The sequence below is a fragment of the Falco peregrinus genome, chromosome 6 (genome assembly GCF_023634155.1).
Source record: "Falco peregrinus isolate bFalPer1 chromosome 6, bFalPer1.pri, whole genome shotgun sequence".
NCBI lineage: Eukaryota > Metazoa > Chordata > Aves > Falconiformes > Falconidae > Falco > Falco peregrinus.
Window position 1 is genome coordinate 93,334,672 of NC_073726.1, and position 26,727 is coordinate 93,361,398.

Here is a 26,727-nt window from a genome sequence, read left to right on the forward strand (position 1 = left end):
CTGCCAAAACCAAAACTCTGCTGTGGACCTCCTGGGGATGCAGTGGAACCAGCGATGCCCAAAAATGCCAGGGCTGGCGTGACAGCTCATGGATGCAGGCTTCCCTCTGAAGGAATAAAGATGCCCAGGGACAGCTGTGCTCCAAAAGCCACCAAACATGAGGGGTAGCCAGTGGTGCTGGGCTGGCTTCCTGAGCTGCTTGTGTGTGGTGAAGGAGCTAGTAGCACCCAAAAGCACCAGGCTGTGGCATAACATAACCCCAAATGTTGGAAAATTCCAGAGAACACTTGAGAACAGGGGTTCCAAGTCCCTCACTTCTGCCAGCCGCACCTCCCCAGGATGGACTTCTGGTCCTTCTGGTTTGTGGGGAACAGAAGAGTGGACAGCACTGCTATGTGTATCCCATAATCTCCGTTGTTGGGGGGTTGGGAGGATCTTTGAACAGGAAGCCACGAACCTCCTATAATTTCTTCATAGTTCTGAACCTGAGGCCTCGGTTTCCCCAGGAAGTCGAGGCACATCCTCCTGTCCCCCCTCCCCGCCCTCCCAGAAGAGCTGCACAGGCACATGCATGGGGGCTGCTGGCTGTTCTGCACACAGGGTCAGCTCTCCGTGCAGAGGGGCTTGTGGCAGCCTTCTGCAGGGGGTGGGGGGGAAGACCAACACTACCCCAGGTGGGGCTGGAGGCTCTGCTGCCTTCACAGCTCAGACGTGGAGAGAGCAAGAGGCAGAAATCCACTGGGCAAGAGAGGAAACGTGGTTCCAAGTTGTGGTTAAAACATGCAGTGACCTGGGTTAGCTGACAATGACAGGTAAGAGCCTTAAAAATTGTGGAACAGAAATTAAACCAGTGAACACAAATGGAAACATTAAAAACAACTGTTTTTCAAGGTTAAATTTCCATAAACATGTAAGAGTGTGTCCATGTCCTTGTCCTATGTAACAAAGCAATGCTTTATAACATCTGTTACAAGTGACAGTCCATAACAGAACCTCTTTAGGGTCACAGCAGAAATTGCACTGAAGGAGCATCTCCCCTGAAGTGAGAAGCGCTGTTAACAGGTTTCTACATGATGCAAGTAAACAAGCAGGACATGTTGGGGATGACAGGAAATTACTTTGCATAAGTTATTTTGAAGTGCATTTCAGAAACTGGAGGAAGCCTTTTCCCAGATAAACTCCACAGGCTGGAGTTCCAGCAGGAATTATTCTGGAGTGAAAGGTTTTACTAGAGCATGACTGAACATTTGTTCTTCAGGATTCTTTTTCCCTAGGTATCAAAGAAAGATTCAGAAAGAGCGAGACTGAAAATAACTCTAATCTAGCTTAAGAAAGTGCTTTCAGATGGTGATCCTAGGGATGCAAATCAGTTAATAACTTTCTACTGCTGCCCACAACATTTGCATATTTTCCAGTGCTAGTGATTGATTGTTGCTAATATTGCAATTCTGGTTTCCTTTTGTAATTACATTAGGGGTGTGTGAGTGAATCCTACACATACAGGAGAAAAACAGGAAAAAACAATTCTATCTAGTACTGTAGGAAGGAAAAATACATTTAAAGGAAGTCAAGGGAGTGGAAAGAAAGACTGCAAAAAAGATCTGAGCACCTCTTCATGCTCACTGTTCTGGCACAAGATCTTCTTGCAAAAGTTCTCATCACTACACCACAAAAATCATTCTGTATGAATTTGTGTAGGGTGCAGGTGGAGAAATATTTAACAGAAAGCAGCAGGTTGAAGAACTGAAAACTGCATGCTTAGAGGTGTCATGAGAATGTCTCCCAACCACTGATACACTCCAGGCACCAGTGGTACTGTGGAACCCACAGGAACTGGTAAGTTCAGAACATGAGAAGACTGATGGATGGGTGCTCAGCCACCAGCACCCACTGGTGTCAGCACAGGTTGAATAGCTCAGGGCACAGCCAAGGAGGCAATGGGTGTTATATGCAAAGATTATAAGATTAAATATATACATATCTATGTATATTTGATGAGAGGAAGGATCCCTTTAGGAATTTTCTGAACATTGTTCTAAAAGCTGCAGTTGGGCAGCTGTTGAATAAACAGCTGGGGCTGGTCTCTCAGCCATTACTCTGAGCAGGCTACTGCAAGTGAGTATGTGTGTGTCGGGGGTGGGGGTGGGTCTATGTGAGACAGAAAGAGAGAAGGGACCTGTGTAAGGGGGTAAGCATGTACTGTTCAAATAGCTATCTATTAATGAAAAAGGTATTCTAAGAAAACAGCAGCTTAATTAGTAAAAGACATTAAAGTAAATATTTTTTGTGATCTGGGTTTCTCCAAGGTGTAATCTTCTGTCAAGGAAAGTAGGATTTGCAGTAACCCTAATATCACATGTATTGATACACAGAAGGAGACAATCTAGTCAAGAGTTTTAAGTGCTCCTGTTATGTATGTCTGATTGAATCCTTACATTTTCAAGTTTGGAGAATAGAAAAATGCCTGTATCTTTCCAAGGAAATAATTTCAGCACTGAACATTTGGGTGCCAAGTATGATTAGTCACTTTTGACTAAACTTTCAAGGTTTTTATATTTTTACATTACATACAACATATATTGAGCACAATTTCAAGATACTGTCTTAAAATTATTTATCACCCTTTGCAAGTACCATCTGTGTACAGACATTAATCAAACTAAAATCAGGGTAGCAGTACTGCTCTTAAAATACTACTGTGATAAACGCAGAGTTGTGGATCCCTGGGAAAGCCTCCAAGATGCCATAGGATTTTCCATTTCTCTTAGCTCAGGAAAGAATGCTTTGATTGTAAAAGCCCCTCAGTAACCACAAGGATGCAAACTACAGTGAATGGCTGTTTGCATATACTGTTTGAACCATTTACCTCTTTCGACATTTAACCTGTATTGTCTTTCTGCACAGTTCCATCTTGTGTCCAGAAAGAACAGGCAATAAAAAATTTAGGAATTAACTGGAAGCTGTGCCAGTTAAGCTGCATTTGCTTTGTAACTACTGCCTGAAGAGTCTACAGAAGTAGAAATGAGTATTGCACACCTAGAACAGAGCTGACCTAGCCAATACCAATAACCAAGGCTCTGGAGGTTACATGACATTGATTAGGGAAAGCAGAGGGATAGAATCCCCACAGGGGATTTGGAACCCATGTACAAAGAAAGAACACTCAGGGCTTCTCTAGAGCAAAATATAGGCCAACAGCACGTAACCCAAGCGTAAGCATGACATCAAATCCCCAGGAACACACTACAGCTCCTATCTGTAGGATTGGATCTGCGTGGGGTTTTTTTCCCATCCTATTTCTACTGGATTTTTGTCCAATAAAAATTTCACATAAACCTGATAACCCATGACAGAAAAGGAACTGGAAACAAGGACTCTGCTCCCTGAGCTTGGACAAGACTTGTGCAGCCTGCCATACCAGATACACTGTTTTAGGCACACGGAATAGCTGCATTCCGCTAGCCCCACAAATTATGTGGGGAGGAAAGAAAATGAAGTGTAATGAGAAACTATGCTCTTTTAAAAGATCTATTATTAGGTTTAATTAGTTATCCAGTTTAATGTTGAAGTCCTGCCTTCCATTTCTGTAAGCAAACGCAGAGGTGTAAAGAACCATCATGCAAGACACCTGGTTGTCAATATATTCCTATGCATGTGTATGTTGGTGTGTGCCTGTAGTGTTCATTTCAGGAAGGTCTGTGAGGAATGAACTGTACATGTACTATTGATAGCTCTTCCTATTTCTTAAAATGATGTTCTGACGGGCATTGAAAATAGCATCCATAGCAGGTTTTCCAGAGTTTCAGTTATGAAAATTCCAGCTGTGCTTATGGGTATGCAAAGCAGAGAAGGATCCTGTAGTGATCAAGTCTGTCAATTACATAGCACATCTTTGCATTTCTTGCCTGGAGCTAATGACTAGAATCAAATTACTGTTTCATTACTTGGAAAAAAGGCAAGACTGATTTAGAAAACAAATGAGAGCTGTTTTCCTTTTCTTTCTCTGAAGTACCCATTGATGATCTTTTATTGTACAAAGGGATTTATGATTTACCATTCATCTGTAGGATATTTTAATACCATATGTTGATATTATCACAAACCTGAAGTTCTAACTGTAACCCATTTTATTAACCATTTTGTTCAGAGCCTTTTCAGTGTATGGCTTCATCAGTATCCAATAGTCCACAGTCTCATGCAGCATAACAAATTGCAATTTGGATTAAGACAAACAACAAATATTGCAATACACCCATATCAATTAGTTGCAACGGCTCACCTCTCACTGTGTCTGTTACGGGGCGCAGGTTCTCCCACTTGCCTCAGCTACGCTGGGCACCAGTTGTTGCAGTCGGAGCCCAAATCAGTCAGCCTCACATGGGGCACCCACTGTTGCAGCACAAGCAAGCTATCAGGCTGCAACAAGGCTTTTATGGTCAGTCAGATTCTACTCTCCATGCTTTTTGCTCTTCCTCCAGAGGCCATGCCAGGCCACACTCTACTCCTCAGGGCTATTTAACTACTTAGCAGGAACAAGCTACAGCGGCACATTGTCAATGTCAATCAACCCACTGCCTTGGTAGCAAGGCCACAGCTGCAGATTATCAATGCTCATCAACCCTCTGCCTTCACTCCTCTACAGTAACAGAAGTCATTTTCTGTCTGTCTGCTACAAAGGAATACTAAAGGCCATATACCTTGTTAAAATACACTCATAATGTTGCCATACTTTAATACTTCCCTTCAGGGAACAGAAATCACATCACATAGTAATTTAAGAGGAATTTGGTCCTCAGACAAAAATAAAGGCTTCTGATTAAACCAGAAAATTACAGAACTCCAGAAAAGTCTTGTTAGCGGAAAAGAGTTCTGTTTTAAATGCTGGCATCTTTGTTTTATGCTACATTTGAGCAGTTCCCTAGAAAATCTTGTCTTTTTTCTTTTGTCTTTTTTTTTTTTGTTCCTGCATCCTCAATACAAAGAACTATAAGACAACATGATTTGTATCATCTCATTCTGCTGACATTAGAACAGGATAAGCTTTGAACTTTGCTTGTTTCCTGATCTGATTTATGATACCAGATTTTAAATAGACCTGCCAGTGCATCTAATTAACATTGGGGTGTGTGGAAATAGTTGGGATGTTTTAGAAAGATCTGGTAAGATGAATTTCCAATCTCCTTCGTGATGGGGGAATCAAACCAACTTCCAGCTTACAAACAAAACAGAGAAAAGAAAAATGCCTACTATCAGATAAGATGCATAACATTAAAGAATCTTAACTCTAGTAACTATTATTTTCTTACTAGCAAATGGGTTGGTTTTTTTCCCAGAACAAATATTTGTCAATCTTATTTAATAATTTATCTAATAGAACAACAAGGATTTAGTAGACTGTGAGATGCATTTTAAAGATATTTTTATTAATATGACAAGTTAGCTGTTACAGAAAGAAGTTACAGAAAGAAATATCTGCCAGAACATTGACCCTACAAGGTGTATTCCAGTATTTCTGCCTACTTTCTCTTTTAGATTCCAAAACATGTGTTGAGGCACAGGTAACTCTTTCATTTAACTCTAGGCAAAGAAAGCTTTGGAGGGACGACCCATTTAAAGAGCCTTAAAGGTAACACAGGAACCTCTTTCAAAGCACATGTCCGCTGAGGAACACGGTTAGGCTCTTTGTTCATGAGGGGGGAAATGGAAAAGAAACAACATAATGTAAATCAAATCATATGATAAGGGCTATTCCTGCTGAGCAGCCACGTACCTTATGGCTCAGCCTGCAGCAGGACAAAATGCATGTTCTCTGGGTTGACCGTACCCCATGTGTCTTGCTTGTTCCTGTGGCCAGAGAGGTCAGAGTTTGTTTCCCCAGGGCCAGTAAGAGCATGCCATACAGGTGCAGAGGGTACACCAGACCTCCCAGCACATGTGTTTTGTGCTGCTAAGCTGGGAATAACCCTTTTTCACAGATGGTGAAGATGCCACATCATGGTGTCATTGCCATGTCCTGCCATAGAAAATTCCTCTGTGAGCCACTGCTGTCACCTGTGGAACAGTTTATAAGGGGAAGAATGACTCCCAACAGAAATAATTATTTGACTTGGTATTTTTAAATCTCTTTGAAGACCCAGTTCCAGCACTTGCTCAGTTGACAGATAGATTGCTTCAAGCAGACTGAACGTGATGACATCAAAACCAGGTATGTGAAATCAGAATGGGCTTTGTCCACACAAGTGATGATCACTTTAAAAGAACGTAAACTCCCACTGCAACTGAAAAAGATCATAAACTTCCAGTCCTAGTCTAACGATAATGTGCTGAGTTTTGGACTCTGCCAAAACATGTGATTTGTCCAGGAAATTGTAATTTATTTCTAAAGCTGAAGGAATTCCTGTGTAGAAAAAATTATAGGACACAGCTTGTCAAAATTGAGACACTTCACGAAGATGTGCAATTTCTAGAAAATTTTAAAGATAATATCAAGCCATGCATTTAAACATTTCTGAACTACTTTATCAGTAATGCTAATTAATTAATTTAAATATTTTAGTAATTTAATGATACTTGACAATATTTAAATGACACAAATCCATGCTTCTGATTTGAAGAATCTATTCTCCATAGCAAATCCCAAAATAGTATCCTGTCAATTCATTATTCAGAAGAGTCTGATATTAAGGAAATTCTTTTTCCTATCCAATATACCTTTTTGCTGGGAACAGAGACACTGATTACTAGTTCATCAATAGCAGGAAGCTCAGAAGGCTGTCTCATTCTTTACCAAATCATACTGGAATCTTAAAGATGCTTTTAGAATCAACAAATATTTTTCTACTTAGAGAATCAACAAGCAGTCAAAAATTTTTGGGAATTCCTTAGCATCCTCATTATGTGCTAACTGACCAGAAACAGCTTTCAAGTTTCATATTCACATTTAAAATTTGCACGTGCTGGTGCTTAAGCAAGTCTGTTCTGTCAGCATCATGAGTCTGATTTGTAACTTAGAGCATTTTGAGTGATTACATTATTGTCCAAGTCTTGGCCTTGTTTTTCTGCTGTCTTAGAGAAACAGTGGTGATTTCTAAAGAAATACAGCAAGCAGAGTACATGTATTCTGCAGGCAATCATCTTTCAACATAGGAGAGAACTTTTAGAATTCTTCATTACAAGATCATGTCTAAGTGAAGCAAATTCCCAGCTTCTTCGCGTTTCCAGATCAGGCCTATAGCCTACTCATTCATGCTTCTATTACTTCATACCTCTGGTGGTGACTTGGATCTAAACTGGAAAGCCCAGACTAGCCCACTGTCTTTTCCATGGATCTAGTTCTGACAGGACAGCTTGCATGGTGCAAAACCCTAGCTAGTAGCTCTCGAAATTTGGGGTTGCTCCATATTAAGACCATTGAGTGTCCTGCAGGACAGGCAGCCATTACAGCTATACACATGGCTTCCCCGATGCTTAAAGGTAAAAAAATGTCAGCTAAAATTGGAACCAAAGAAATAAAATACGTAACATAGAAGATAAGGAAGGAAAGGACTGACTTGATGGCACCAATATGGGCCTCTAAGCTGGGATTCCTGAAGCCAGTTGCACTGTTTTGTATCTGCCTGGTGTGTATCCAGAGAGATCTGATCAGCAGGATGCTTGAAACCACAAACACTATTAAAGGCAAAGCTATACCAGCATTACAGAGAATAATCAATAAAAAGAAACTAGCTTTCATTGTGACTCTCCTTTCTGAAGAATTTGTCATGGTTGAAGGAGCAGAGAAGTTGTCGTGCACATCGTAGACATCCCAGGCAAAAAGAAGAGAGGTTGCAAAGGAGAAAAGAGATGATGTTATCAGCACCCAGGGCACGAGACAGGAAATTCTTTGCTTCAACCAGATGAAGAAAGACTGAGTAAAACTAGCAATCTTGATACAATAGAAGGCACTAAGCCAGGCTGCAGACCAGAAGCTGGAGTAGTTCAGAAACATAAAAACTGTCTTTAAAATTACAAACAAATGTTCTTCATAATAGGAAGTTTCGCAAAACAGACTTAGGAACAAATCCAGCATCATCCAGGACTGCAAAAAGAATCTGGATAAACTCAGAAAGATCATAATTGCATCATATGAGGACAATATTTTGCTCCTGATGCAGCTAGTTGAACTGGCAACCAAAATAGTTCCATTTCCTAGAAGTCCTGCCATGGATTCAATTATAGCAATTGCTAGAAAAAGGAGACAAAGTAACATGGACATAGCAACTCAAGAACTCACAATTTTTACTCAGCTTTTCATGGGCTCCTGAAAGCCTTAGACTTGCAGGGCAATGCTACTAGCTGTTAACAGTGCATGCTCACCTATTTATATCAGAGGAAGAAGTATCATAATAAGTCATTTAATATCTATGTTATTTTACATTTTTTGATGATTAAAATAGCTCAGCTGTTTTCTCTAATCATGCAAATTCGATAAAGATTCAGTTACAGACTTTTCAGTTCAGAAAAAGGATTTGCATTTAAAGGGCTCAGATGCATTTTTAAAAACTTGTGGTAATCCAGTTCACAGAACTCTCTGAATTTATGTATTTACAGGTGGAGAAGAGTTTCACATGTGTGTATGCTGTCTCATGCTAGGACTGGGCCCCATGCCCCTGTCTGTCGGGAGAGAAAGATCATTTCAATATCAGAAAGTGCAAGAAATGTAAGACATTTTCAGAAAATACACAATTAACTAAATTTTGTACACAAATGCTTAAAGCATCTTAAACCTGTTTGAGGAGCTTGATCTGATTTCCACATCTGGCCATGATGCAGTTATTCTTCCTCTTCCCTCACTCCTGCAACTGTTTGGCAAGCATTCTCACTGTGGGTCCTAGGTTTGCAGAAAAGACATTCAGCTTGGCTACTATTTGCTTTATTTTTCCTAACAAAACAAAGGATTCAGACCTTGGTTCAGCTTAAGGAACTAGAATGGAATAGCTAGTGCTACCTAAGGGGAGCATTTGTCTGGCAACTGACTGACAAGCTAACTGGTGCTGCTGCCATGCTGCTGGGTTTTATTCTGCTCCTGCTGTCGTCTCAGTTAGATTTATCCAGAAAGTACCGGACCAATCTTTTTCTCCAGGAAGGGGAAAACTGAGGTGCTGGAGGGTAGATAATTTCTTCACGCTGCAGAAGATGACCCTCCAGCTCCTGAGGTCGTATGGTGTTGTGTGCCTGGGTGGGCCACAGGAATGGCCAAATTTCGACATCAAGAAGGTCACCTTCAAGGTTCTATGCAGTAACCTAGTGCCTGTCACCAAGTGTCACCTTATCACATTCTGGGTGCCAACACTTGTGAAGAAGGTCCTCTACTGCATTGTGTAGCCTTACCATCTCAATGTTGATTGCTAGGCAGCCAATTTGAAGTTCATAGCACAGATGGAGGTGCAGGTCTCCCAGGCCATTTTCCAGACTGTTTACCCATGAGTCAAAGACATCACAGAGATAAGATGGGTGTTAGCTGAACCTGAACTCCCCATCTTCATGGACACAATGTGTACGTACATATCCCTGTATGCTATTTATGAAGAGGCTAACATCAGTACATTTAAAAAGCTACTCAAAATGTTGCAAGTCCAGAGAGACAATTATGGATGAAGTATGCATTACAATGGCCATGGGTGTCAAGGAGTATCAGGAGGAGCTGTTCCATGAGGGAAAGTGAAGAAGTTACCAGAAGGCAAGGCAGGGACAGTAAGGGCAGGGTCCAGCATGCCATCCCACAGCATATGAGCAAGGATACCAGATAAGCTCTGTGATGGTAACTGGGGTCAGCCAGCAGCCCACTGATTGTCAGACAAGTCCATAGTGATAAGGCATGTCCAAGACCAAGCCAGGAATTCAAGTCTGCAGGTCAGGATCAGCATCCAGACCAGCTGAGCATGTGTCAAGGCACAGGCATAGCTGCAGTGCTGCCCAGGCAGAGACCAAGGGTGAGCATCCTAGAAGCATCTCCTGAAAGTATGGGGGGCCAGGCCCCACTGCAGCTTCCCGCAGCAATCTGTGTCAAGGCTGTGAGTGCTGGCTCTGCACTGAGGCAGGCAGACACCTCAGCAGGGGCAGGGAATGGCCCAAGACCTGACAGCACTGCTGGGGCAGCACCTGAGAACTTTGTCAGTGAGTCCATTCCAGTACCATCTTTCTGACATCTGGTGGTAAAACGAATAATATCAGTGCTATTCAACACAAGTAAATTCCAAGGGTTCGACCAAAAAAACCCAGTTTGTTTAAACAGGATTAACTTCTGCAGTAGATAGGTAGTTAATTACTAAAGTAGTTCAGTAAATGTATAGAGAACAAGTGTACTGTGTACAGTATTCTGGGCTGTTTGAACAGGAGCATAGCCAGTAGACCAAGGGAAGTGATTCTCTCAGCACTTTTTAAGACAGCATCTGGAATGCTGCATCCAATATTCAGGGGTAATTTTATTTTTCTAGTGACTGGAGACTATTAAATCTGCAGATTCAGTAGGTTTGGATTAGGTGCAAAGGTTTTGGAAGACAGATTCAGAATTCAAAATCATCTTGACAAACTAGAGATGCAGACTGAAAAAATATGGACAGATACTTATAGACACAAAAAGACATGCATAAAAATGCTGGATGAGGAAGAAGGTGTCAACAGAAGTACAGGGAAGGATCTGGTGGGTACAGCAACAGTTGTGAAGACAATCATAAAACTACAGCTGGGATGCTGTGAAATACAAACAGCAGTTTTTGTTTGCTGTACAAATTAAGGCATTGTACTGTTCTGTGTAGCTCTAGTAAGGTTTTTCTGCAGAACTGCAAATTTAAAAAAAAAAAATGCACGAATTGAAAGCACCAGCCTTGTTTAGTTTAGAGAGAAGAAATCTGCAAAAGGTCTTACGCATGCAAAAAATAACTCTGAAGCTCTTCTCCATGTACATTATGGGGAGGGCGAGGAGTGTCAGGCTTCATAATAACTAAGTCTGATCCTTTTTACAATTAGAGTGTTAAAACTCAGAGGAAAAAAAGTCACATATATTCTTATTGCAAAATTTTTAGAAGATTTTGAACAAGAAGCTGCAAGAGTGTCACAGAGGGAAAGCTGATCCTGCCTTTGAGAAAAGAAGTGAATGACAGCACAACTTGGTCATTTAACTACGTAGAAGTCTAGTAAACATGCATTTGTTTCCACTTCATCAGTCTGGGAGAAAATCTTTCCCAGCTAATTAGGCTGTTCAGTTTGTCTTTTGACTTTGTGTATTGGAGTCTTTACTTCTTAGTAATACCTCATAGTCACGCAGGAAATTAGCTAATTTCAAAACATGCCACATTGCTGGGCAGATACAAACCACTCCATTTACAGATGCATCGGTAAGTTACCTGGCAGCTCAAACCCACACGGTACGTCGGGATCAAGGAGTGGAACGCGAAATCTCCAGAGTCCTGAGTTTAGGCCTTAACCGCTGACAGAGTGCAGCAGCTGGAGGTACCAAACAGGATGAAAAGCATAGGAAGAGACAAGATAAAATGAAAACTTAGTGGAAATACACACCAGGCGATTGAGGGTTCGGCTCAGGAGAGACAAGGTGACTTTTTCTTTTTTTTTAAAAATATGTCAGTCCTCTTTGTGTTTCACAAGCATTTTTTGTGATACTGCAAAGTATATGAAGAACTTTAGAATCAAGTACAATCTAAAACACAGAGGGGGACAGCAGATTTGGGGCCTAAACAGAAGAGGAGAATTTTTATGACCGATGACACTTCAATATCTGGTCCACAGCTGTAATTAAAGGTGAACAATATGGACGTACTTTTATTTGTAAAAAAAATTGGAAAATGGTGTTCTTGCTGACACCTTTTAAAGCATTACCAATGGCCCTGGAATTCCTATAGTTTCTAATTTAACTGTAAACACTATGCTTCCACATAATTTCTAGTTGTGGCATTATAGTTAAAACATACATGTTGAGACACAAACCTCTGAGTTTTGGTCATGACCATTGATTTTAACAGTCATGACTCAAGTGATTCTGCGTCAGAAGAACTTAATCTACACATGAAATATAGTTGATTCTGCTTACTAGCCCCATAATGTCTGGAATTACTCTGAAATTTCACCTCACACATCAGCACCCGTTAAGTCATAAGGCTTAGCTCTATTTTGCTGCCACAATCACAGAAGTTAGCCTGGGCATGCTGTAAGCAGGTATTAGTGAACAGCTCCACATCTCACACAAGGCTGCCTCTCATCTCAATCAATTCTGTAGGGCCAATGTGGGCTTCGGTGTCATTAAATTCACCACTTTTGATTGTGTTGAATATGAAAGGGGATTTTTAGTTCTACTGACTTTTCAGAATAAGAACTGAATTTTAGAGCAAATATCCTTTTAAATCAGCCTGTAAGCAATTTTAAAAGACAAAGAAGGTAGCCAGTACTTCAAAGAACTATAGAAAATGTTTTTTTAGGATGTATCTCAGAAGGTGGGGCACTGCGAAGAAGCAAGAGCAGAGCTGGTAGACATTCAGTTCTAACAGAGTCCATCTGGCAGCCTGCTCGCCTCAGACATTCCATTTGCCTGACCATGCCTCCACAATAGCAGGCTGCATGGCTGCTTATTCAGGGATTATGTTTTTACCCTTTCTTGCCCTCCTTCATTTTAAATAAAAGTTTCAGAGGCTAAGGCTTGCTTTTCTGAATGGAAAACAATGCTTCGTGGGGGTTTTGGGATGATTTCACTGTTAATGTTTGACTGTGTGAAAAGACAGGCAACTACAGAAAAACCTTTTTAATATAGGTCTTTACCTGGTTGCATAGAAAAAAAATTCAAGTTTGCACTAGTACAGTAACTGCAACAAACTACAAAATCATTAACAATAGCCTGAAGTGTTATCATAATTAAGCTTATTTGTCCTTAGAGATTGTGCCCAGTGAAGCAATAAAATGAGACACTAAAGTGAGATAGACAGTAACACAAGACATTCATGTAGGGCAGGATTATGCCCAGGGAAATCCAGGAGAATAGGGTGGGTGTTTTGTAGTTTCAGCTTCAACATCTTCTGCCATTCTTACTTTCAGTGCTTTCCCCTTCTGGCTTCTTTGGCTAACCTTCTTTACCCTTCTGTCTTAATTCTCAGGCTTCCCTTCTCTACTATCTGAAACCCACCCCTTTTCTTTTCTGCCATCAAGGCTACCCTTCCTCTCTACGTCTGATTCACATGCCTTGCATCTCTTTTATCCACTTGGCTTCCAGGCCTGAGTATGCTCTTCCTTTTGGGTGGGTTGATGAACCTTCAGTTAGAAGGACCCAGACAGGTCAGGCTAGCCCTCCTTTTTTCTCATCACCTTTAACAGATTCAGCCAGGTAACTGAACTACCACACACTGAGCTAGTCCATGCTTACAGCCTTTGTCTTTCCTCTTCTTCCTGCCTCCTCTGAACCTAGTGTCTTTTGCCTGATGTTAGTGGTTAGAAGAATCAGCAACTTTTCTGTCCTTTTTCCTAAATAAAGGTGTTAACAAGTGGCCCAGAGAAGTTGGAAGAACAAGTTGCCCAGGGAAGCTGGGGATGCTCCATCACTCGAAATGTTCAAGGCCAGGTTGAATGAGGCTTTAAGCAACCTGATCAAATGAAAGATGCCCCTGACCATGGCAGGGGGATGGGACTACACAATCTTTAAAAGGTTCCTTCCAGCCCAAACCATTCTGTGACTCTATGATTCTGTGTACCTGGTGGGCTGAAGGTAGATGGGAGAGCAAGTATTTGGTGGGATAAAAAGGCAGTGAAAAGTTCCCATCTGCCTATGTGACTAAGAGTCTCTGAGAACAATTTTGCCACAGAAGGGATCACTCTGTGCTACCCATAGGGCAGTTAGAACACTCTGCTAGATCCCTGACTGGCAGCTCCTGTTCTGGGCTGCTTAAAATGAGTTTATCCTGCTATCAGTCCTCCCATCCACAGCAGAGGACGAGGGCTCTCAGATTATATTGCCTCCAGTTTCCTGAACTTCTCTAGTGAAGCAGCAAGCTCTCGCAGTGCTTTGGTGTTCTGATGTTTTCAAAACAAATTTGTGCTTTTGGTGGTGACCAAAACTACTACTAGCCTTTGGCAGACAGTCTTTCATATAAATAAGAATTTCTTTCATGTTGCTTTACCCCACAAATGACACTGCTCACTGGTAGTAGGGCCATCGGTGACCATCTGAGGTAGAAAAGCTCGAGTTAGGCAAGCTTGTTTTTGAAACTAAGCAATCTCTTTGTAAGGGATAACTTTTCCACATGAGTTTCCAAGATGTCTGGTGACATTAACATTGCTGCATCATATTTTTCTAATGTTCGTTTTTTCCTTTAATTACAAAAATCTGGCAAATTTTTGTGCAGTCTATGATACATACCTATTTTGGAAAGGTTGAAGCTGGGATATCAATCTATGAAGTAAAATTTTGCCCTGCCAAAGTGCTGCAGGGGAATTTACCATTCACACAATGCTGAAGATCAAAGTCCCAATTCAATTTCACTTCAGGACAGATATTAAGAAAATAATTTCTGAAATCTGCCTAATTTTCTAACTCTTGAATCTATAAGGAACGCTTATAACCCCATCTGTCAAGCACACATCAATGCACTTAATAATTCCACATTTCTTTGAACCATACACCTATTTAAATCTAAGTCTAAAAGATAATTGCCATTAAACAGTTTTATGTGTGACAGCTGGAAGGCCTGTCCAACACTATTTTTTTCAATGTGCTGATCAGTGTTACATTTGGAAAAGCTAGTGTACTGCTAGCTAGAGAAGAGAAAGAGCCTATCACACAGAAAAAAGCCAGGGGTCCTAATTTGTGGACTCCAGAGAGCAGAGCTGTCATCTGTGCCTCAAAGATAAGAAGGGAATCAGCCGATAAGGATTACTCGTGACGTCTCACACACACACACACACACCAGTCCTTCTTCCTGCATCAGTAGTTAGAAAAAGTTTACAGGGAAACTTTGTTGTATTCAGCAGCTGATAAAGGCATCTTTAAAGAAACTTATGTGCTAGCAGGAAAAAACAGCATGTATACAGCACCATGTTCTTGTACATGTGAATACTGCACGTATGCAGCTCACAATATCCCTGAAGCTCTACAGGCTGTATATTCAATAAAGACGTTGGACTGCACACTGCCATCATGCAATACCCTCCAAGGCAGACCTTCTTCAAGGCTTAAATGCATATGCAGCCATTACACTGTCCTGTGGCACCTAACTTGAAGACTTCCATATCCTATTGATAGTGTGGAAAATGTAAGATATGCTGCCCCAGCTTGTTGCTGCCAGATGCAGATGTGTTCTGCCCTTACTCCAATATGTGCAAGAAACTCTGCTTGGAGAAGTACATAACTGCAGTGTCTGAGTTACTCAGCTTCAGCTAATGGCCACAGTCAGGCTTTTCTGAAGCATGGGTCATCTAATTTGGGGTTAAATATGTCTTATACCTGTGTATCTCAGAGCACAAGCACAGAGAGAGCATATGTGTGGAATAAATCCACATTTTCTCCAAAGAAAGATATGGCTTTTTGAATAAATACAAATCTTAATGATTTCATTCTCTCCATAACAGTTCAACCTTCCTACTGAATTATTTAATGAGCTCTATGCAACAGAATGGTGCTCAGGAGCACAGTCTTCCAATGGAAACCAACAGTCATGTCTGTCAGATCCAGTGTATAATGTTATTATGATCTGTGATGACTTAAGAGATGGAACATAATCTCCATGCCAGATCTTGCAAGACAGTTTTCTCAGCATCACAGCACCACTGAAGCGTGTACTAAATTCGAAGACCCGTGCTCTTCACTGAGAAACTGATGTGCATTTCATGTCCTGAAACATCCTATGCACACCTACACTGAGACTGTGATCCAACTACTTTTCAAGATGTGTCCTGATTCATTTACAAGATCGGAAAAAATTGCCCGTATATACACATTCAAAGTGTTTCTAGATAATGCATGTGGGACAATCCATTTGGTGTGGCATTATTAATGTAACATTTTGTCAAGTTATTTGGTAAAATAACATTTAATCAGCAGGAGGTAGCGGACCTGTTAAAATATACGGGCTCATGAAACCATGTTAACTCCAATCATAACTCACTGGCATATTAAGCAAATGGCTTTTTTGCTCTTCCCAAATTCCATTTTAAAGCTGAATACTTCAGCCAAGATTTTATTACTTTCTTCAATTTGAATTACATTGTGTTCAAAATGATCATAGCCACTTTATAATCAAAAAGGCAATAAATTCCTTGTCCAGAGAAATTTCAAAGCCTAGAAAGTGTTCATGAGAAAAAATAGAAGTAAAATTAATTTCATTACTTAAAGCTTGAGAACTTTAGGATGCTGTAATTAGAAGATGGAAGAATTCAGACACATGGATAAAGCAGATAAATAACCTACATAATGTTATGAACAAATTTGTCCCGTCTGTTTACAAAGGTAACTCCACAGTAAGATCACTTACAGTTAAACCTAGCCAGGCCACTATTGTACCATTTCTTTGTCTATACTACCAGTGCAACTACTGAAAAGCATTTGTGAGAGAGTACTGGAACTGCAGATATTGTGAAAAAAGATGCACAGTAGGGAAGAGTGGAAAAGGCTCAAAGGGGAATGCAGCAGAAACATATGGAAGACTTAAAGCTATGTTAAACCAAAGGATTAAATGGGTTGAATTTTCTTACATATTCCCATTTTGCCGTTTACACAAAGATTTGAGATTTGACTAGCTGTAAATTAATTTAAGCCACAACGAACAGACCACCTCTGTATCTGTTGGACAGTGTGGATCACAGTAATGCTGCTCCCAGCAATGCAAGAGTTGTGACTACCAAGAGCATCTTGTTACTTCCACTAACAAGATTCTCAATCATTTATGCAAGAAGTATTCACAAATTGGATTCTGATGCTAAGATGAAAGGAAGTAGCCTATTGCAAGGCAAGAAAGGTCAACAGGGACCTTTTTTGCTGTATGCAAGGGCCTTTTTTACAGTATGTAGAGCTGTTTGGTAAATGTAGAAATGTATAGCTACCAGCGACCCGAGTGGTGGAGAGGACTGGCAGTAAGTTACTGCTTTCAGTCATGTAAGAAGTCTGTTGTCACAGTATAATCAAAGATGTTAAGAAATTATGCACCACTACAGGAATAGGGGAAAAAGTCAAATTGATGAAGGTGAGAAGATTTGGACTTTAGGACAGTGACCAAAGATTTGGCAAGCTCTGAACAACTGGACAGTTATCTAATTATCTTCAGACTAGTGAACCAAGGCACCATGCTGCCCTGAGAAACCAGTGAGGTGGGGAGGTAAACAGTTCTCTCCTGGTATTCTGCTTGGTTCAGTCTTTTTGGAAGCTGACACCAAACTGCTCCCCACCATCTTTCTCAGCTCCTAGCTGCCACTTGAGAAGGTCTCAATTCCCAAAGTCCACTACTCAGCTTTTAACATCTTAGGGAAGGAATCTGGTTCCCAGTCCGCAAAGCAGAGAAACTTCCCTCTCAGATCTTTCCAATATGCATCCTTAGGGAAACAATGACCCCCAGGCTGGGCCGTCACCTGAGAAGCCACAAACCACTGTAAATAGAATCCGTAATGAGCGGTTTCTTTTATGCCTCTTAATGAAAAGAAAAAGAATCAGAAGTAGTTGTGTATTCACCCCTTGAATGGACTTAGGGGTGCAGATGAGCGACAGCACCAAGAGAGTCAGGATGCTGGCCTTGCCTGTGCCGGGGGAGGAGCACGGGATCCAAACCCATGCTATCTTGTGATAGGCAGGGGCCTCCAGGCCCCAGAGCAGCAGGTTGGAACAGGTTAGCAGCAGTGAGAATATCAGACCAAAACAGGCTCGTTGGGTGGGCAGGGTAGTAAGGCTGTTGGGGAGAAAGGGAGCAGCAAAGGGCTGAGGAGAGGCTGGGGGAGCTGGAGAATCACCTACTTCTGTTCGAAAAGGTTTCAGTCCCCTCCAAGGCACAGAGAGACACGTGGATCATCAAGGGAGGCAGAAGGGAACAAAAAAATACACTTTTATGAGAAGCAGAGGTGTTGAGAAGAGAAGGTGGTGGAGAGCAGCTGAAGTGTATCCATCCCCCCCTCCCATCTTCTGTAAGGGTGTTTTTCTCAGGGCTTTCCCTTTCTTTTCTCCTCCCCACAGCAATCAGCCAAGCTGGGAAGAGGAGATTGTCTCTGAGCTTAGCGGCGTGTCTCAGCACAGAAGACTGGTAGTAAACAAGCAACAGATCTGCCGGCTGTGGAAGCCACAGGAGCAAAGCCTGAGCAGGGACCAGGATGAGCACTCCTGCAGAGGTAAGAACACAGGCTTGCCTTGCGCCCTGCTGCGCACCTGCGCTGCACCCCTCTTTGCACTGCTGCACTGCACCGCTCACTGCCCCTGGAACCGCAGCGGCTGGGTCTGCAACAGGGTGTTCAGAGTTAATGATGTGGTATGTGGTGTGAGTAGTCAGAGGTTCTTGCCTTTCTTGTTCCTCATCCTAAAGGCCACTCTGAGGCTGCATGTGGATCTGTCTGAAGCACTGGCCAATACATAGTAGTAGTAGTAGTAGTAGTAGTAGTAGTAGTAGTAGTAACAATAATAACAATTAACAATAACAATATCTTTTATTGTATCCCCATTTTTTTCAACAAATTATTTTAAGGAGTTACTAGTGCACAAAGACACAGATTTTTCCCCCACAAATAATTGTGGGTAAACATGGCATAATGTTCTGAATGTATGCTAAGCCTAATTGCTCCCCACTTAATGCGTTGTCCTTTTCCTGATTTGATGTCTTATATAAATAACTAGTGAAGTGCTAATTGCATATTTACAGGCAAATTGCACCAAACTGAACTGTTAGCTCAGTGTTGCTAAAATGTACAAAACATTCAAGGACAACAGAGATAAGTAAAGTTTTCTGTGTAACTAAATAATACAAAAAAGAAATGTGTATGTTTTGTTGTGTGAGAGCTGTTCAATGTATTGCAAGAATTGTGTCTGTAATACAGTCACTTTATCTTGTCTGTAATTTTCCGGCTGAATAATGTGCAGAAATGTTTGATTTGTGCATCCATTATCATATTTCTGTGTGATAAAGATCAGACAACAACCACAATTTTAAAGTTATTGGCTGTGGTTATGCTTCAGGCTTTTAGTACTCCAGAATATGATTCAGCAAACTTTCTGTTTAGTTCCTCATGTTAGCAGGTACTATGGCTAAAATACTATTTCTCAAATGGCATACAATGTGCTCAGTTTATATGCTTAGGTGATTTACTGACAAAAGATAAATTTAAGAAAATGTTGATGTTTTTCTGAGTATTGAGGCATTAGTCTGAAAACATGTCAACCATATAACTAATGTGATAAACACAATTTGGGTAATAGCCAAATTCAGTAATTCGTGGATAATCTACTGGCTGAAAAATAATACACCAAAACTGTCTGGTAAATAGTTATGAAAAATAACTCCCATTCTCCCTGCCTTTGATGTCTTTATTTTAATTTACTAGATTTTCATAAAAGTTAGATGCTTCTATTTCTGCATCAGCACTAAAACACTGGGAAAATGCAAGGTGAGGAAGAAGCGCACAAAAGAACTTCAGTGTCCCTTGCAGAACTGAAGAATGGCTCACAAACAGAAAGAAGGAGATGCTGAAGGAAAATAAAGTTCTTTGGCTGATTTAATTGCATCAAATAGTTCTTGTTTTAGTAATAATAGTACCTGTCAAGATTCTGCTAGCCTAAATCACGCTCATATTTGAATTGGCTGATTCATGTAGTACACAAATTCAAAACTATTCATTTTATAATTAAGGACAATTATAAGTCAGCTTTTAGTCATTTTACAGGCATTTGATCTCACTTAGCTACAGTGAAGCCATTTAAATCTGAGCACTTGCACATTCTTCAAAGAAAAGCATGAAAAAACTGAAATTGTAGTGGAAATTACATTCACCTTCAACTTCATGCAAATACGAATCATCCTTCTCACTTACTCATAATCGAGGCCCATATGGAAAACCTCTGTCAGAGCTTAAAGGCGTTCTATTCTGTTCCACAGGCTTGTTCAAACTATTCACTTGTCCCTTTATGTGGAGCATGCTGGCTGAGGCAGCCAAGCCTCAAAACACACCACAATAAAGTGCTTCTGCTTCCTGCAAGTGTATAATGCTCCTGCATCCTGAGCGTGAGAAGTGTTTATATCCCATCTCCAGTTCCATCCAGTCAAATGCATACTTCCTCGACCAAGGGTCTCTGAATTAGGAAGGGCTCTGTTTTTCGGTGCCTGTGAAACATTTAGTCCATTTGTGGCATAAAAGTGGAGGTCACACAAGACAAGGATTCTGACAGGGCTATTGCCCAGGTCAGTATCTTGACAAGAGTACTGAAAGAGCAGGTGTTTGTATGGTTTTCTTTAAGCTGTTGTCATGGAAAAGATATAAGGGAAAACTAAGTATGACTGCCTTCCTCTATTTTCTTGGTTTATGTAAGTCCACAAGTTCTCTCAAATTCATCCCCAGTAACAGAGTAAAGATTAGAATGACATTCCTGTTGAAGGTGGACTGTTTGAAGAACACTGTTTATCCTTATGGCTCATGTAACACAAACCTTAATACAGTTTCCAAGTAGAGGCACACAACCAATTTCCACCCTTGTCTCTTCTTTTGGCGTATGCTGTGCTCAGCCAGCTACTTCACTAGTTGTTTCACATTGGGTTCTTGAGGGGGACAGTCTAGCTCTCCTACAGTTTTATAAAAAAACTATTATTTAATGCACTTCCCATTTCAAAACGAACATAATGTATAAGCCCAATATAGACCTACTGTTAACTGGGATTTCAGCAGAAATTGCTGTGACAACCTTAAAATACCACTGTCTTGCTAGGATCTCCACAGCCATGACATATCTTACTCAAAAGAGAGAAACAGATGTCCTCCGATAACATGAAACCAAAGAACTGCAAACTTACCAATATTTTGTACTAGGAATAGGCCAGATTTTCAATGTGAAAAGCAAAATGTTCATTGCAGTAGAGAAATCTGGAGCATTGTGAATGTAAATAATTCACTCTCTCCCAAATGGTGAGAGATGAGGGCATGTTGGAGAATACTTTTTCTTATTCCTTTTCAGCCAAGCAAATTTTCTTTCACTCACTTCCCTGCCATACTGTTAGGTCATGATACTTAGTCTCTACTTGAGAGCTTTTTTACTACAAGGGGTGTATGAAAGGAATTTGGATTTCCTGCTTTATATTTCCTACACTGTATTTTGCCAGTATGATCATGTTCTGTATCTAGCATCTTTTAATGCCAGGATTCACTTGTATGTACTTGCTCTCCATTTAGTTATTCTGCATCCTGCCTAAAGAAGTCAGGAGAATAGTATTTTAAAAGGGAGAAAAGCAGTTAGGCACTTAACCCTTGTTAGCATTTTCCATGAGTCAAGTAAGCTAACATCTGCTCTTGAGAGGCTTCTGTTAATGACTGAATAAAATGCACATTTGAAAAATATAAAATTATGAGGTCCATTTTTCTGTTTCTTTCTGTGTTTTCTGTTCTGCTAATATTTTTGTACAGGAATTGTACATAGTATATTAGGCAAGATCATTAACAGCAGACTTATTAATTTCCTTGGCTTTCCTTTGCTTCATTTCTTCTTGTGATTTTTGTAAAGATCTGTTTTCTGTTTTTGTGGAAAAGAAGACAGATACAGAGTGTAGTGACAAATGCGGTTTACCTACTGCATGTAAGGGAGCAGCAGGGTAGGCAGTCTAGCAACTGAGAGTCATGACAAGGCAGGCAAAAAGTAAAGACTTCATCAGCAAGGGGTACACCCCCATAGCATGGGAATGGGGGTAGCGGGTGAGGCAGGTCTGGTGGCAGTAGCCAGGGTGAACCAAGAATGCAGATTGCCAGGCAAGTCCATTGCAAGGAGGCAGGACCAAGGTCAAACCTGCAGAATCGGGTCTGCAGGAAGGTCAGGACCAGGGCAGTGGGTTACACAGCCAGCTGCAGGCACAACTGCTGCTGCAGCGTAGCTCAGGTGGAGATCATGCACGGCAGCTGCATAAAGCAGCTCCTGGGTGAAGAAGTGGGCACCTCCACCGAGGCTGCTTCTAGCTTTTTCTCAAAGAGTTCCAAGGGCTGTCAAGGTTTCTCAAACAGCTTTCTTTTATTGGAGAACCAGGCTTGAGCACAGGGAGCTAAGCTTGAGGCTGTTGGGACTGGCCCTGACACTGGCATGTAAGACTCTCCAGCTAGCACTCCCATCAGTTTTACACCTATGAGTTTTACTCCTTGCTTGCTGTACTATTTCTTCTCTATCCCTGTTCCTCTCGGGTTTTCCATTATCTTCTGCTTTTCTCCCTTTTGCCTCCATTTTCTCACTGTATATTCTTATTCAGTTATTCCACTTTTTTTTTTTTCCCAGTTCTTTCCCTTTCCTTATATTACCAGTGTCCATTCCTGATCTGTTCTTTTGTAATCTGCTGTTCTGCCCTCTTATGTACATCAAAGTAGGTAGAACCAGTGGACACATAAAGTAAATGTCACTTTATCTAACTTTATTCAGGTAGACATCAGAGGTGTATCCTAACATAGTCAGCTAGCTTCCTTCATAGTCAACAGAGAAAAAGACAGGTAACTGGGCAGGACACTTCAGCTCATTCTAAGGCAGATGTCTAAAACAGAGCTGTCCCCATAAGGTGCCTGGCCTTCTCCACTGGCTAAAGAGACACACCTAGATTATGAACACAACTAAATTAAAGTGAGATAAAATCTGTATATAACATCTTCTCTGTGACTTACTGCAGTTTTTAGACTAGGGCAAGTCTTTTCTCCTGCTTGAATTGGACTAGAGTGCTTAGGATCCAGGAGCTATTTCTTCAGGAGGAATAAGAAATTAGTGCCCAGGTTGCCAGACTGTAACAGAATAAAGAATGACCAGTCCTAGCCATCCTGTTATTAGCTTTATGGGCTCAAAAAGGCTTTGATATCTTCAGGAGGTGTATGCAAGGTGCATAAACCAAAAGGAACTATGGCGGGACAGACCTCTTCAAGGCAAGCTGGCTTCTCAATGCATTATTCATAACACTGTTCAACAGTTGTAGCTGGAAAAGACAGGGAAACGAAGGAGGTGAGAAAGCCCCTTGGAATAGAGTCACCTAGATGACTTGGATGACTGTTGGTATTCTGGCAGTAGTCCTGCAAGTGATTTTCTAGTAGATTAGATGGAAGACAGAGTATATGACCAGTGCTAGCTTTAATATTAATTTTTCTGTCTTCATTTTTTGTCTTATTTTTCTCTCTTCAGACCTGTGACCAGCAGCTGAGAACAGGTGCAACAAAAGAACGATGCCTTCAGGGGAAAAGCCTACTTCTGTGTACACTTCTTCTCAGTACTCTCCTTGGCTTTACACTGCTTGTCACCTACATCATGATGACTTGTGGTCTAGGTATAAGATGGGATATCCTTTTCCCTGCTTCCTCATCCACCCCATTTGTAAGACCCCTTTCTCTCCTAGATGCCTCCATTGTGTATTAGGCTTCGCATCTCTCTTAAGAATCAGATTTTCAGTATCTCAAAGAATCCTAACACCAATTGTAAAAAAGGTACACTATTCTGTATCTTCCTTGGGTCATAGTGGGGAGGGAACCCCAAACTTGTCCTCCTTCTCTGCCTGCCATTTAGTATGCCTGGGCCCAGTTTTGAGGGAAAGCATCATTATATTGCTTGCATCTCATCATCATGTCATGCTCTGTCTGTAGTCACCTCCAGGAAACTGGACTGAATATGAAATTTGGAGCTCCTCCTCCACCTTTTTGTCTCTGACTTAGTAAGTCTAGTCCTAGTTTTCTAGTACAGATCAGTGCAGTCATAGTATCAAAAGAAAAGCTACAGTCCCTCGCTAATGGGGGAGCTGTGAGCATAGCCCAGAAATATTAATTTGCCTTTCAAATTTGCTAAAGGACTATCTGAAGAACGGTCCATGTAAATGTTTATGCATATGGAATGCTTGGTACTAAAAGTGCAATTACATTGGTGGATACACACATTCCCTGCTCAAAAATAAATCATTGACTCTTCATGTACTATTATTCTTTTGCCCCTGTTATGTGTTGGAAACCTACATAGACCGAGGGAAAACTGTTAATTTAGATCTTGTCTGCTTCTACTCTGCCTACCTTTTACCATGTCAACTGTTGAAACCATAGTATAGAATGCTTTACTTTGATTTACAAGTAGCTTATCTCAGTAAATAATTGATCTGAACTGATGTTGATACAAGACACTGAACCAAGATGAGAACACATACCCAGTGATCTACAGCAGTTTAGATAAAGGGAGTTTTAGATCAAAGCAAGATGTACTAGAAAGTCTTTGTCCTGATTTAACAGATGTGATTGCTGAGAAAAGTTTCCCGTACATGAACATCTCCCTCCACATTTTAAACTTGGCTCCTTATTTTCTCTGTGCTCTGCCCTTCTTTTGCTCCATACGTTGACACCATCAGTTGCTTCTTGCTTATCATTTGGCCAGATTTGGCTGATTCAGAGAAAATACACCGAGAAGGCAGAATAATCCAACCTGTGACTGCCTAGGCAGTATGAACGAAGGACACCATCTCTGGACTGATTACTTGTCCTTTATTCAAAGTATCTCCCTTGTAATGTGCAAAGGCAGTCTTCCTGTGAAGTGAAAGAGCACGCTTTGTTGCATATTCAGCAAAAACTTACATGGAATTCAACATTCTGCATGCAAAGGGGTTTGTACCAAAACTAAATCTTTCAGGGGAAATGTCCCACAGATAACTTCTCATTTTTTCATTTGGAGTTGTTCTCACTCTCCACTGTTACTGTTCAGTTCTCTCCTATTTACTTCCTGCCCAGGATCCTGTGATGCCGAGCTGGGTCTTACACTGTTGGCCAGACTCCTGAATTCTAGGAATGACACTATAGACCCCTGTGAGGATTTCTACAAATATGCCTGTGGCAGCTGGGAAGGCAAACACTCAAACAGAACCACAGAAGAATCACTAAATGTATTTGATGTGTTGTTGGAAGAAAACCAGTTGATCCTGAAAAGGCTCTTAGGTAGGGACAGATGATTGGTGTGTTACCTTCAGCATCTTCCTCAGTCAGAGCTGGGAATACTAACTGAGAGCACAATCATTCCTAACAGGGACTGTGTCCAGCCTCTTCATTCTTCTGTGTATGACAATCTTACATGTACAGATTTATTCTTGATCATATCATATTACAACAGCTGCATTTAAAACATTTTAGTACCCTTTACCAAATCTAACAGATGAAAGTCACACTTTAAAATTCTGACAGCAGCCCAAACCATTTCCTGTTGCCTTGTAAAAGCAGACACTGCTTGTCTGAATGTGCGCTCTGGTCATGTGTCCTGACTCCAAGTGGGACTGAAGCCCAGACGTGTACCACCTTCTGCTTGTGCCCCTGTTCCCATGCAAAGAAACTCATGTATTTGGCCTCAGGAAGAGTCATGGCACTAGAAGGTCTCTTGCTTTGAGTGACCATGGAAAGTGTGGATGTATTTACTAAATTGTTCTGAATCAAAGCACAGTATAATATTTTCTCACAGCTTTCTGTGCTCTAATACTGTCCCAAATCATTTTTTTTTTCCTCAGAGGCCCCACAGTCTGGGATAAGAGGCTCAGCTAAGGAGAAAGCAATCCGGTTCTATCGATCCTGTATGGATACGCAACGGATAGAATCCCAAGGAACTCAACCATTGAAGGACTTCCTAAATCAGGTGAATGTTTCTGCTGTCTCCTCTCCCTTTAGAAGGTAATTCCTGCAGGGAAAAGGAAGTTAGGATCATATGGCCCTACATATTGGAATTTTGCTGGCAGCTGGCCCTGAAATAAGCTCATGGTTCACAGTACAACTTCTAGGTGTTAAATCAGAAGTCTAGCTTTAAACGCTGTTTCAAGATGTGATTTTCTGACATCAGGTATCTGAATCATTCCTCATGACCTTACATATTACTTCAGGACTGAACAACAACCAAGACTGCAAAGAGGGATCACTTTTAATCTCAGAAGCTCAGTTCAATAGGATCCAACTTCCAGATCAAAGATCATCTTGCAAAATGGGTGAAATTTTTGTGTCTGAGATGTGATGGCCATCCACTACTCCAGGCTTCAGGGGAGCTTGTTTAAAGAGGAAAATGCTTTTCTTTCCATTCTGGGAGACTCTTCTCAGTGCCAGGGATGGTTGTACATGGCTGCCATGCTAAATGTGATTACACCCTATCTCCAAGGAGGATGCAGAACCTTCCAGCAGAAGGAACAGTGACTGCAGGTCTATCTGCAAATCTGCTTGTCAGGGAGGTGGGACCTGTAATCCCTGATCCCTGGCTGTCCTTCTGGATGGCTTTAGAACAGAGACCTTTTTCGTCTCACCTTCTCCTGCTTTTTTCCTGTATAACTTGTTCTGTTGAATACCATTCCTTTTCCCTGTGTCATTTTGCAGTTCATTGCTTTGCTTAGGTGAAAGTATCAGGTCATTTTAAAGCCAACAGGGTATGTAGACTTCTTCATGAGTTTTCCCTGTTGCTATTTGCTTTGTTGCTTCTCAGTTGTCATAATGACTGAGCTCATACAAGTGAAAAATTATTTTGTAAATATGGACCAAACAAGTGTTTTTCTCACCTGCTGTCATGCT

The 26,727-nt window shown here is 41.1% G+C and overlaps 2 protein-coding genes across 16 annotated transcripts in view; one reads left to right on the plus strand and one right to left on the minus strand.

Annotated features, from left to right (window-relative positions):
* The first annotated feature begins 1,513 nt into the window (after positions 1 to 1,513).
* Positions 1,514 to 26,727, plus strand: part of KEL (Kell metallo-endopeptidase (Kell blood group)) — a 40,260-nt gene continuing 15,046 nt past the window's right edge. Inside the window, exons 1-6 of one of the 15 annotated variants that reach the window (XR_008747730.1) lie at positions 1,514 to 1,836; positions 6,132 to 6,205; positions 8,590 to 8,698; positions 18,191 to 18,342; positions 24,925 to 25,128; positions 25,689 to 25,813. Coding sequence is in view for 12 of the 15 variants with exons in the window: in XM_055807675.1 (XP_055663650.1) it covers positions 6,190 to 6,205; positions 8,590 to 8,698; positions 18,191 to 18,342; positions 24,925 to 25,128; positions 25,689 to 25,813 (606 nt within the window). In the remaining 3 variants the exon portion in view is untranslated. The other 14 variants (XR_008747729.1, XM_055807675.1, XR_008747728.1 and 11 more) reach the window with 14 other exon arrangements.
* Positions 6,213 to 8,583, minus strand: LOC101921621 (taste receptor type 2 member 40-like). The gene has a single exon (XM_005235405.4). The coding sequence runs from the start codon at positions 8,252 to 8,254 to the stop codon at positions 7,304 to 7,306; it is 951 nt and encodes a 316-aa protein (XP_005235462.1). The 5' UTR covers positions 8,255 to 8,583; the 3' UTR covers positions 6,213 to 7,303.